The 13,212-nt window shown below is 40.7% G+C and overlaps 1 protein-coding gene across 8 annotated transcripts in view; it reads left to right on the top strand.

The window, feature by feature from the left end:
- The window catches only part of LOC125447520 (protein Wiz-like), a 174,048-nt gene extending 161,096 nt beyond the window's left edge, over positions 1–12,952 (top strand). For 6 of the 8 annotated variants that reach the window (XM_048521968.2, XM_059639878.1, XM_048521967.2 and 3 more), the window contains 3 exons: positions 1,528–1,701; positions 2,935–3,139; positions 9,262–12,952. In XM_048521968.2, coding sequence (XP_048377925.2) covers positions 1,528–1,701; positions 2,935–3,139; positions 9,262–9,406 — 524 coding nt within the window. In that variant the 3' untranslated portion in view covers positions 9,407–12,952. The remainder of the gene's footprint in view (positions 1–1,527; positions 1,702–2,934; positions 3,140–9,261) is intronic. The other 2 variants (XM_059639879.1, XM_059639876.1) reach the window with 1 other exon arrangement.
- Positions 12,953–13,212: the final 260 nt, after the last annotated feature.

Below are 13,212 nucleotides of genomic sequence, written 5' to 3'. Positions count from 1 at the left end.
CTACTGAGTCCACTGCAGTTGTTGACTAAAGGGGCACTTGCAGTGCTGTTAAAGAGGGAGCTCCAGGGTTTTGACCCAGTGACAGGGAGGGAATGATGATGGTTACAAGCCAGGATGGTGTCTGGCTTGGATGGGATCTTGCAGGTGGTGTTTCCATGCCATGTCTTCCGCCCTTGGCCTTCTAGTGGAGACCAAGGGGTTGAAAGGTATTGTCAAAGAAGGCTGGCAATCTGCTTTCATGTATCTTGCAGATGGTACCTGCAGCTGCCACTGTGTGGTATTGATGGAAGGAGTGAATGGGTAAGGTCATGGTGCTGATCAAATGGGCTATTTTGCCTTCTCTGACAGATTTCTTTTGGTTGTAGGAGTAGCATCCTCTAAATACTTAGAGAAAAGTCTTTCATATCTGACTCCTGTCTTGGAGAGGCTTTGGGGAGTAGGGAGAATAGTTACCTTAGAATTCCCAACCTCTGACCTGCTCTTGTAAGCATGGTGTTCACGTGCCTGGTCCACTTTGGTTTCTGGTCAGTGATAACTTCTCTTGCCTGCACCCTCACCCCCCACCCCTCGCGCTGCCTGTGCTGGCAATTCTGGTAGTAGGAGCAGCTGCACCATTGTAGGTAATTCTGGGGATAAGAACTGCACTATAGTAGTTGAAATGTTTGCCATACTTCAGTTATAAACAAGTGCTTGCTTCTGACACGGACTTGATAGGCCGAGTAGCCTATTTGTATTATTTAAAGTACAGAAGTAAATGTTTGCTCATGAACTGCGTGCTTCTGCCATATTAGTATCTTTCATCTGCACACTTTGACAGGTCTACATTTTCATTGGTTTCAGTCTACATTGCTTGCAGCAAGCTAATAATGTTTTAGACGTCAATATGAAGACGCAATCAAAATGCATGTTTGAAAAAATGTAATTTTCTATCCAGATTTTAACCAGTACAGCCGAATCTTGAAAGGCAATTTATTGAAGCAAGTCTTTTTAACAAAAAAAGAGAGAGGCAGTAGTCATTTAGTGTTTATTGCTGGTTTTAGGATTAATCATCAAGAGGACTCTTGGGCTTCCTTTACTTTGCAACTCTTTCTCCTGCCTCCAAATACCTGGCTTGATGCATGGATGAGGAGCGATTATGTGTTTGTGTGAGAGCTGCGTGATTGGAAGTGGTGCATCTTTCTGCTTTGCAGTCATTGAGGATTTCTTAGTCAGATAGGGCATCATCCGTAATGCAGAGCTGTTATTCCAGCTCTCTATTCCATTGTCCATCTCCCAGCTGCCTACCATCTTTACCAGTGCTTGTCTTCCTAGAGCAGGCCCTCATGGTTATAGGATGTTTCTGATTCCCTCAGCCCCCTTTGAAGAAAACCTACAGTCGGTGCTAAATTTGAGAGCCTTTAATTATGCTGTGGGCTCACATCCACTGGGAACTAGGTTGAGACCTGCCAGAACCTCAAATTAAAATTAGCAAATCAAACTGTGGAAGGCAGGGTGGTAACTGAATCTTAATTTCATTTTGGACAACAGAGCACCCAGTCAAGTTAGGAACCTGTGAGTATTGTGGAGTGACACTAACCACGGGTGTAGGCCTCTCCAACCACATGCGTGGCCATCTGAAATCTGGATTGAAAAGGAAGTTACCGAGTCTGTCTCAGTTTGAGGAACTCCACGAAAAGGCTGAACCTGCACTCACCGACACATGTGAGACCCTTTTGGCTTTGTATAACTTAACCAACAAAACAAACTAAATATGAACTTTGACAGTGCTGGGGAGAAAACTTGTTAAATTGAAGTGCACTGTCAAGGAAACTGTGTGATTATACATGCTGTGATCCAGACACAAAGTTAATCCCCTCCCTAAAGAAGTTGAGCCACCATTTCATTGACATGCTTGAGAATGCAAAGCCTAACCCTAGAAGTTCAGGACTAGTTGCAGCTTTTGCTTGCTTATGTATATAAGTTTCTATTTTTTTTGCTTTAATTTGCACGTGAGTGGATTGTATTTATTGTACCTCTTTTGTTCTCGCACTCTTTCCCCTGTGTAGAAACCGAACCATGGTGTATAATTCATTGTAATGTGTAAGTAAGCCTATACCGGTCTGAGATCAAGCCCCGTTTGCATGCGGTTTGGCAACTTAGAAAATCCTGCATAACATTCACCTTGCAAGCATAACTTTGAGTTCAGTAATTTCAGGGAAAGGGAGGTTAGTAGGTGGAAGAGTAGATGAAAAGAACTGCGCTGATACACTCCTCTCCTATTTAGAGCATAACCTGTAGTTAAGAATTGTGTGGTGCGCTGAATGTGAAAAAGACATGGTGCCGAAATATAATTGATAAATGGCATTTCTCTTATGGCTGCACACTTTGCGGCAGATGTGGAATAGTCCAGTTGGTAAGTGCATTTAAACCCTCTAAATGGTCGTTTCAATACACCAGCGGAAAATTGTGCTGAAACTGCGCCACAGTTCCAGAAATTAAATTTTTTCTCCCCCCCCCCCGTCCCAAACTCCGTAATGGAAGCAGTTAATTCAGTACACCTTAAAACTATTAAGATGCAGTAACGCTATCTTCTTGCGCAACTGGATGGAGTACAGTTGAAATTCACGTGTCAGAATATTACTGACTGAAGTGTGTACAGCTTGGAACAAAGTGTCTACAGACTCTTAAGCAGATGTTGAGTCAGTCTTTTATCAATGATATCCCTTATTTAAAACACCCTTAAGCCAGTTAATGCAGTGACTTTCTGTGGAAATTATTTAGGAAATTTTAATACAGCTATGTGATCTTTGGAGGGTTTAATTGTACTTCCAGTTTACAGTAAAATGTGACGACATCTGCAGTTATTCTTAGGAATGCCTTCCTCAAAGTGAAAATGGACATGAGTTTTATGCACTGACTGAAACAGCAAGCTAACAACTTCTCTTTCATGTTCAGACTGTGAGCGTAAGCAGCATAAGCCGGTGGTATGTACAGCGAACGTGTCACCGAAACGTGAGGAAGGGAAGGAGACAAAAACATTCAGGCCAAAATCAGAGGAACCAAGACCCCCACGAGTGAGACCTGTGATCTTTCCAGTGCCGAAGCCTGAACCCATCTCACTGGTGAAGTTTATAGGAAACATCTACACTCTGAAATGCAGGTTGGTGTCCCAGTCTTGCCTAGTGGTGGAATGTTTATTTGTATTGCTGTATGGAAAATCACAGCTGACTTTGTGTACAAATTTGTATTCAGTGATATGAGCAAGGCAGAATTTATTGCCAACACTCCATTCCCTAAAAGATCACTGCTGGACTTTGGAATTTGTGGACTTTCATAATGGTATCAATTTCCGGGCTATTGACCCAATCTCCACCGAGGGATATATTTCCATGGCCGGCTGGTGTGTAGCTTGGAAAGGGATGTGGTGATGGTGTTGTCATGACTCAGCTGCTCTTGGCCTCCTCTATGGTAGAAATTGTAGTGGGAGAGGGAGGTCCTGTTGAAGTAACTCCGGAGCAGTGGATGAATGTTAAGGCCAGTGATGGAGCTAATGAAAGAGATTTGGTATTCTGGCTGTGCTAATGGTAACTGGTTGTCTGGTAAAGAAGATCTGGGCTAAGGAACTGGGACTTGTAATGTGGCAGTCCATACTTCTAACCCTTGATCCTTTTCATTAGGAGTGGTTTCCTCTTTGCTGTCACACATCAATTTGTTGGTAATTGTAGGCAAGTGATGCACTCTAATTGGGGATTCACTTGGACCCATGCCAATAGACACAGACTGAAACTGTGGCTGTTGGATTAGGAATTGCATATTTACAACTGGTAACTAAATAAATGTCTATGAAAGTGCATCAAGATTTCCTCCATTTCTGTCCTCTTTCGACTGGCTTCTTGGACATTCATATTCAAAGAAGTGCCATATGACGAGGGTAACCAAATATCCCAACATCCTGATAGTTTTTTTTCTCAAAATTGCTGAAGATCTGGGTTTTTAAGCTTTACTGGAGCTCCTCCCTTTCAAGCTGCCCTTCACATTTCTAACCCATCATCTTCCATTTATTATTGGCAAACCCAAAAAAGCTATGCTGCACTTCATCCTGGAGATGGAATTTTTAGGAGAGAGATGAGAAATAGCAAATACTTACCAATAGCTTTCTTTTCCCTTTGCGGGAGCACATTATATTTCCCATGGGTCTTCAAGGTTGGCAGTATTGAAGATAGACAGGAAGTGTTCCGAGAGATCAATACTGGCCACGACTGGAAGAGGTACAGAGTCACTTGAAAGACAGAAGTAGGGCCTGTTGACTATATGTGAATAATAAGGGTAGAGAAAGGCTGCGGTGCAGGAATGGCTTCAGGGTGGGAACTGAGCAATCAGGGGACCCCAGTTGGGACTGTAATCCCTGGCATGTCAAGACATCCATGATCATTCTGCCTTGAAAGAACATTCAGTGGGCCATTCAGCTCCTTGAGCTTGTTTTGCCATTCACTAAGGTTATGGCTTATCTGTGGCCTAACTGTTTATTACCTGTCTTTGGCCCATATCCCTTAATACCTTTTGCTTAATAAAAATTTGTCCATCTCAAATTTAAAATTAAAACTGATCATACATCCACTGCTGTTTGTGGAAGTACTCCAAGCATCTGTCATCCTTGTGTGTGTAAAAATGCTTCCTAAAATTCCCCCAGAACACACTTTCACTAATTTGCAGATAATGCATCCTAGTTCTAGAATCCCAACCAATGGGAATAGTTTATCTTCAACCTACCTTTTACCTGTTAATAGCTTAAAAATTGAATCAGATAACTGGTTAACCTTCTAAATTCAAGAGAAAATGAACCAAATTTGTGTGATTCTTCCTCAGACTTAAAACCCTGAAGTTCAGGTATTATTTTTGCAAAACTAAATCAATACATTATTTCTATGGTGTAGTGCTCAGATCTGCTCGCCAAGTGTGGTCTAACCAGGGTTTTGTGTAACTAGCATAAATTATTCTCCCTTGTACTCTAAGCCTCCAGATATTAAGGCTAGCAATCCATTAGCTTTCTAGATTATATTTTGCACCTGTACATGAGAATTTAGAGGTCTATGCACCTAAACCCCCAAGTCTCATTGAGCAACCGCTTCATATCATTAAGACCATACCCTGATCTATCCTTTGTTGGTCCAAAATGGATAACTCACACTTGCTTACACGGAACTCCATCTGACGTGGTTTTGCCCATTCATTTAGTTTATCAATATCCATTTGTAATTTTATGTCATAAGCTACACTGTCGAGAGTACCACCTAACTTTATGCCATTAGCAGATTTGGATATATGCCTTTCTGTGCTATTATCCAAGTTATTAATAAATAATGTGAATGATTGAGATACTAACAGATCCCTGTGGAACACCACTGATCACATCCTGCTAATTTGCTCATTATCCCTCCTTTCTGTCACTTGACCCTTAACAAAATTTCCAACCTTGTCAATAACTTTCCCTAGTTCACTAGGCTTCAACCTTAGCAGTCTGTTATGTGAGACTTTAGCAAATGCCTTCTTGATGCCCATATAAGGGGAGGCAATGGCCTAATAGTATTATTGCTCCACTATTAATCCAGAGACGTGTTCAGTTTTTTAAAAATCTGGAAATAAGAGCCTTATGATTGTGAAACCATTATCCATTGTCAGAAAAATGTATCTGGTCATTGCTTCCTTCCCTAAAGGATATTAATCGTCTTTATCTGGCCTGTCCTGCATATGACTCCAGAGCCACTGTTTTATGGACCAGTTCAAACCCCTTAAAATATATTAAGATGGTATTTACTTTTACAGGCAAGTGTAAGGCATTCTGGATGCAACTGGATTAGTCAAACTACCAGGCTTGAATCAAAGCAGGCATTATTCTTACAACACAGTTAAAATATAGACAAAATAACAATTTTTAAAAATTGGCTTAATGTAACTCTATCAAAATACTTAACTTTTATGTTAACTACTACTGATCAGCTGTTTCACAATAGTGACATCCTGTAAACACGCCCATGACAAAGGCAAATTCAGTAAAATAGATAGACTGCCTGTGAGACATTCTCCAGTGTGTTGATGTAACAGGGAAAGATGTATACCAGCTTCTGAACCCCAGCAGCTACTGAAAGTTCAACTAAAATCCTGATTGCTTGGAAGCTTGACTGTACCCTTTCATGCTGCTTCGATTGTTCGAACTGTTTTGTAAAAGCCACAAGGCCTCACAAGCTGTTAACGTTTTTTGCTTGGAACAGACTGCTTGATACCTCTGTCTCAACCCTTCTTCATTTTTTTTTAAAAACGAACAAAAATACACCTCTCAAAGCCATGGCATCGTCACATCACAGCAATGCAGTCGACTCTTAACCGACCTCAGCAGTTAGGATGGGCAGTAAATGCTGGCCGAGTCAGTGATGCCATATCCTGAGAGTGAATTCTAAAAAATGTAAACAATATTCATAGATGTTCCCTGTCTACTACCTTAATGATCTCTTCAAAAAAATTTGGTAAAGCTTATCAGGTCTGATCTACCTGTCATGAATCCATGCTCACTATCCCTGAATAACTGAAAATTTCAGGGTTACCCTAATCTTGTTTATAGACTCCACCAATATCCCCTCAACAGATATTGGGCTAACTGGCGTATAGTTTTCTTGTTTTCTTCTCTCATCCTTCTTTAAAAACAAAAGTGATTTGCAGTTTTCAAATCCTGAGGAAAGACTTCTGTATCTATGACACTTTAAAAGATTACACTTGGGACATCTTTAATGTCCTCCCCTACTTCCTTTGTCACCCTCAGTTGGAAACCGTCAAGTCCTGGGGATTTGTCACTCTAATTCCATTACTGTACTTAAGTTAATTTATTCAGTCCCTTTTTCTGATCCACTGCTAATTTTTGGGACATGCGGCATGTTATCCTTCTTTTGTACTGTATCTACTGAGGCAATATAATTATTCAACATCTTTGCTATGTCTCGTATTCATCGACAATATAATCCATTTTCAGCCTTAATAAAAGCACAAAAGAATTGCAGATGCTGTAAATCAGAATCAAAAACATAAGTTGCTGGGAAAGCTGAGCAGCCCTTCCTTGGAAGGGTCGCCAGACTCGAAATGTTAACTTTTGACTTCTCTTCGCAGGTGCTGTCAGACCAGCAGAACTTTTCCAGCAACTTCTGTTTTTGTTTCCATTTTAAGTCTTTAGTGGGCCAACACGGTTCTTTACCATCTGTTTTTCCTTTATGTAGCCATAAAATTTCCTCCTGCTGATTGTGATATCACTGGCAACTTTCCTTTCATTATCCCTTTTGGCCTCTCTTATAAGACCTTTGCTGGTTTTTATATCTTTCCCATTCAGCAGGATCTGCTGTTTTTTGCACGTTCATAAGCCTTTTTAGTTTTGTCCTGTGCCTTATCTCTTTAGTTCTCCATGGGTGTTTTTTCTGTGAAGTGGAGATTTTCACTGTCAGGGTGTAAACTGGTTTTGTATTGTGTTATATGTTTCTTTAAACGTCCTCTACTGTTCTTCATTGCTTTACCAATTAGCAAATTTTCCCAGTTTATTGTGGACAGTCTCTATCTCATTAAAGTCGGCCTTAGCTAAACCTAAACAGCTGATCCCTGCTTTTCAATTTCATCAGAATATGACTGCCCGCCTTTACCTGCTCTTGTCCCACACTCCTGTTTGTCTGTTGCCATTGATGTAATGTTACATAAAGGATTATTGTGCAAAGTAAGAACTGATGGTATAGGAGAAAATTAGTAATATGGATAGAAAATTAGTTGGCTAATTGGAAGAAAACAGCAATATGCATATATGGCAGGATGTGACAAATTGGGTCCCACGGGAGACTCTGTTGGGCCCTCAGTTTTGTTGAACACATTTTTACCAATGGCTTAGATGAGGGGAGCAAAGCCATGGCAGCTTACTTTGCAAATGACACAAAGCTTAGTAGAAAAGTGTTTGTGAAGATGACACGAGGACGTAGACCAACATAGATTGTGATTGGGCAAAAATCTGTCAGCTGGAGTGTAATTTGAAAAATAAGTTCTTCATTTTGGCAAGAGGAATAAAATAACTATTAATTAAGGGTAGAACTCATGCAGAGTTCCAAGATGTGGAAAGATCTAGGTGTTCTAGTGCATGAGTCACAAAAAGTTAGCATGCAAGTGCAGCAAGTGATTAAGGAGACACGTGGAATGTTATCCATTATTGTGAGTGGGATTGAAAACAAATTAGGGGTTGTGCCTCACTTGTACAAGGCATTGATGAGGCTACAATACTGTGTGCCGTTTTGGTCTCCCGAATAAAGGAAATGCATTGAAGGTGATTCCAGGCACCAATCTACTCAACACCTGAATGAGGATGGGTTGGAGAGGCTGAACTTATATTTTTGTAGAGTTCAGAAGAGTGATTTTCTATATCCACCCTGTCAAGGTGGATATAGAAAATGTTACCTCGTGTGGGTGACTTCAGATGAGGGGATACTTTTCATTATATTAAAAAAATTGAGTGGTTGGCCTTTCTGGATGGAGAGGAGGGGAAATATTTTCTGATTGTTGGGCAAGTTTGGGACACTCCTGCCGGAAGACAATTGAGTTGGTATCACTTGAATTTTCATTTGAAGTTGTGGTGGATTTAATTATCTCAAGGTTATTGGTGGTAAATGAGAATGTGGAATTTGGAACACAAACATATTAAATGATGGACAGACTTGGAGGGCTGAGAAACAACTTTTGCTTCTTATTGGTCTGTTCTTATGAAGCCTGCCTCCCAAGACTTAATGTGTCCTGTTTTTGGCTTCAAAAAATTTTATCGCTGTGCACACAATATGGGTTAAAAGGGGAGCGGGTTTACGCTGACCGAACAGGACCTGTGCTGCTAGATGTAAATTGAACAGATACTAACATCAGTAAACTGTTACTGCTGTATACAGTCTTTAGTCTCTGTAATGTTCAATGAAGTGCATTGGATTAAATCAAGCAATTTCAGGATAGGTCAAAATTTAAATGACTGTCATTGCCAGAGTCTTGTAATGAAGCTTCCATGGATATCTTTCCTTTGAAAACTTTGGCTCTTGGCTTGTGGCTGATGATACAGTACCCCTTATTCTGTCCACACCACCGTGATGGTATGCCCTTAATCTAGATTGTGTATGTAGTAACTAGTGGCTGGGTTGGGAGAAAGAAAGTGAAAAGGGCAGTTTTTTTGAAAAGCTTTGTTTTAATTGAATCAACAAATTCTGATGCATCTTCCTTCCTGGTCAGATTTTGTGATGTGGAGTTCCATGGTCCGCTGTCGATTCAGGAAGAATGGGTGAGACATCTGCAGCGACACATCCTGGACATGAACTTTCCAAAGACGGAGGCTGCCCGCGAAGAGATCTCTGTGTCTGCTGACACAGGGAAATAGGCCAAATCTGCTGCCTGTGTGGATACTTGGGTACATTCGGGGCAGAATGTCCATTGCAGTCTCTCACAAAGACGCACTCGATTTTATGTTCTAGTTTTAGTCAAGTTTGGAAAGATTCTTCTTTGCCTTGAACGTGTAAACCTCTGTGTAGTAATGAAAATATCTGCCTTATGGTGATTTCTTTAGAGTAATTCTGCATTGGCCTCACACACTTAGAAGTTTAGCCCTGATTAATTTCATACAATGTAAAATCAGTTAGGTACCCAGTGCACTTCAGGGGAGTAGCAGTGCTCGATGAGGGCTGCACAGCATTGTTTTTGGCATTTATATAACCTGAATCAAAACCACCGTTTACGTATGATCCATTTGATACCACTGTCATGCTCACAGGTAATGGATCAATCCTTCCCTTGGGAGATGAGAAGGAAAGCTCAAGGTGGATTGTTAATAATTATTTTAAAAATCCATCCTTCTAATGTTGTGCCATTTTTCTTGATACCACAGTGTAGCAGGTGTTTCTCATAGTGAGAAACACTATTCAGTGTTTCTCATATCAAGGCCAGCAGGGGAAAGAAACGAAGTCCATACGCAGGTAGCTGCCATAGTGTGGATCATATGAATGAGGGCAGAACCAAGTAACTACAAGGTGGATATCTGGACATTACGCACTCTATGTACTGTGCGATTGCAAGTCTTACTGGTCTCGCATTGGGCTGTGTGTCATCCAAACCTTGCAGAGAAGAGGTCCAACTGTACAAGGCTGATTTGGTATTAAACAATGTGCTGTGATGTACCTAGGCTTTGATATGGAAGTTATTTTGCATGCTGTCAGACTGTAGTCACTGATCAGAGGTCAGCAGTGCAATACCATGCAGAACCATAAGCGGAAAGTTCTGATTCTGATTGGTTTGTCAACACAGCACTAAGTAGACATGTCTGTTTCAATGCAGCCTACAGAAGGGAATCTTGGATACTGTAGAATGTCCCAGCTTAGCAAGAACATAGTCCTGTTGAATAGTTGCTACTTGTATTCCATGTTGTCAAGGTTTTTATGACTGCAACACTGCAGCTGATGCAATTTACCATCATGCCTGTGCATAGGTCAAGCCACATTCTTCAGTGGGGCAGCTGTCAGTGGGCATATGGTTACAGGAATGAATTGGACAGTCTAAAAGGACAGGCTTTTCCTCCGACTCTAAGAACTAAATTGCATTTTTTTCAGTAACATATTTATACTTATCCTTTTGGGCGCTTCCTAATACTTAGTTGCTTTTTAAATATTTGGCAAAGGCCCTATTTGTTTTTAGAAGTGCTTTGGTCACAAAGTGGCAGTACATCTGCACATAAAAATGTAAGTGTATAGTAAAACTGTAAAGATGCTTTCTTTCCCCTTTCATCCTCTTGTATGTGCTGGATGATGGTTGATTTTTAGCTAGTTATAAAGGCAGGTTTTAGAGTCTTTAGCTGTGTTCCTTTTCACAGCTGAGATCCTCTTGGCATCTTGTGGTCTGACCAGCTCAGTTGAAGGCTTTGACAGATGCCACTTCAGGGCACTTGGGCCTTGGAGGCCCTGCAGCCCTTGCTGGGCTGCTCCCCACAGATAACATGTTTGCATCACTGCTTCAGCGAATGTTGATGGGCTTACTTTCCATCTCTGTAAATGGTAACACTTCCAAGTGTCCTTCCTGCTGCTGTGACAATGCACCAGTCACTGATTCTCTGCAAGCAAGATAATGTAGCAGTGGGGAGGAAAGGGAAGGGGATCTGTCAAGGCTGCTCACTAGGAAGATGCTCATTAAACTCCAGTTCCTGTCCTCTTCCTCCTCTGCTTACAACCAAATAAAAATCCTGTCTGTCTGAGGACCACCTCCCTTTTTGTTTTGAAAGCGGGATGAAAAAGGCTGTTTTGTTCTGCTAATGCTGTTCAATTAAACCTTATTGTTTGTGGTCACTTTATATTTGCAGTGTTGTGATGTGAGTCTGTGCATCTAATGCAATTGGACTCCCTGTGACCAAAAAAAACTTGTTACCTGTTTGTTCCTGTGACTGTGTATTGTTGTAACATGGAGTGTAATGAAATATACCTTCATAACCAAAGGTGCTATGAAATTGGTTGTTTGGTATCCCAGGAATAAGGTTTGTTTTTGAGAATGGACTGCCGTGTCAACACATGTACAAAAACTCCTTGGTTGAATTGGTGGAAGTTCAGACTTTTATGTCTTGTTTAAATCATTTTCACTATTCATTTGGATGCATATAGTTTTAATATTGTGCTTTTTTTAGTGTATTAATGTGACTATGCTCTAGGAAAGATTACATTCAGTGCATTTTAACATCATGTATGCTGTTAATTCATTACCTAAAATTGTTACCACTGCCAAACCTGTTGTTCTTGGTGCTGCTTTCTCATATTACATACTCCTGCAAAATATTTGGCATTTGCCCAGGGGGACACAATCCATCATTGTAGAATTAGGAGCATCTCTTTATTAATGCTCACCATTGAGTTTAGCTGAGATCCTAACGGTTCTGTAAAGTTTGTGTGAATCAATCCTGGTTCTGGTTGCTGCTACATGCCTTCGGATGCTAAGTGAGTCTGTGTGATTGTGTATTTGGAGAACATGCACTGCGGAGTTGGCTGCAGTTCTCCACAGGTTCAAATGCTGATTGCATCCCTGGTTTTAAAATTCAAGATTAAACTCAGATCTTGATTACATTCTTGGTATTAAAAATCTAGATTTAAGCTGCATCTCTCCACACATGCAGGGGTAGTGAGCAGGCAGGTACTATTGGAAACACCAAAACACCCTTCTGGAAATTTTTCTTTGGTGTGTCTGATTAGCACGAGCTGTTTTGCAAATTCCTGTTAATGTTTCAGTGGTCAGTCTCTAAACTGCTGTAGAAATGACTGGTTCATACCCCAAAATTTAATGAAATATTCAGGGTCATTGGCATTGACTGTTATTGGGAATTGAAGTGTTTTTGCAGGTCACTGCTTAGTGTGCAGGTGAGCCTTGTGATAGAGTTGAAGAAGTTTAGACAGCGATAAAGGAAGACTCTTACAACCAGCTTGGAAAACAATTGTAGAGCTGGATGAGCACAGCAGGCCAAGCAGCATTAGAGAAGCAGGAAAGCTGACGTTTCAGGCCTAGACCCTTCTTCAGAAAAGGCCCGAAACATTGGCCTGCTGTGTCCATCCAGCTCTGCACCTTGTTATCTCAGATTCTCCAGCATCTGCAGTTCCTACTATCTCTAGAAAACAATTGTACACATTTTGTTTTTCGAAGAGTCTGAGAGGAATTTTAAAAGCATATTTTGGGAATCTGAGTACTGTGTAAAGTTTCTTAGAGCAGGATGGTACCTTAAAATTGTTGATGTGCTTGTATTTTGCTGCAGGTTTCTTACTTTATTGATGCAGAGGGAACTTCTTAAAATGCTTACTATTCCTTGTACTATAACCTGTTGTTCTCGCATGTATTGTTAAATATTATTCTCATCTATGTTTGTATTTTAACCTGATTTTTTTTAATACAAATGTTACCACAATATGAACTGGATTTGCATCTTGTGTAGCTTTCAATTTCTTTGTGCTTGTATTGAGATGTTTAAAAAGTAAATGTCTCTTGTTTTAGGGTGCTAGTTTTAAACCATTTCCTCTTGCACCATCAGTTCACCATCTGGCAGAAACATCCCACTGTATGGCCTCTGTCCAATTGGGGTTGGATGATGGTACATTGCCCTAGCAAATGAAAGAAAAATTGACATTTGTTAATTTCTTCATTTGACCCCCCTCTCAGTTGAAACAG

This window comes from Stegostoma tigrinum, chromosome 35, assembly GCF_030684315.1.
Source record: "Stegostoma tigrinum isolate sSteTig4 chromosome 35, sSteTig4.hap1, whole genome shotgun sequence".
NCBI classification, from domain to species: Eukaryota; Metazoa; Chordata; class Chondrichthyes; order Orectolobiformes; family Stegostomatidae; genus Stegostoma; species Stegostoma tigrinum.
This window is presented reverse-complemented; position numbering and strand designations above follow the sequence as displayed.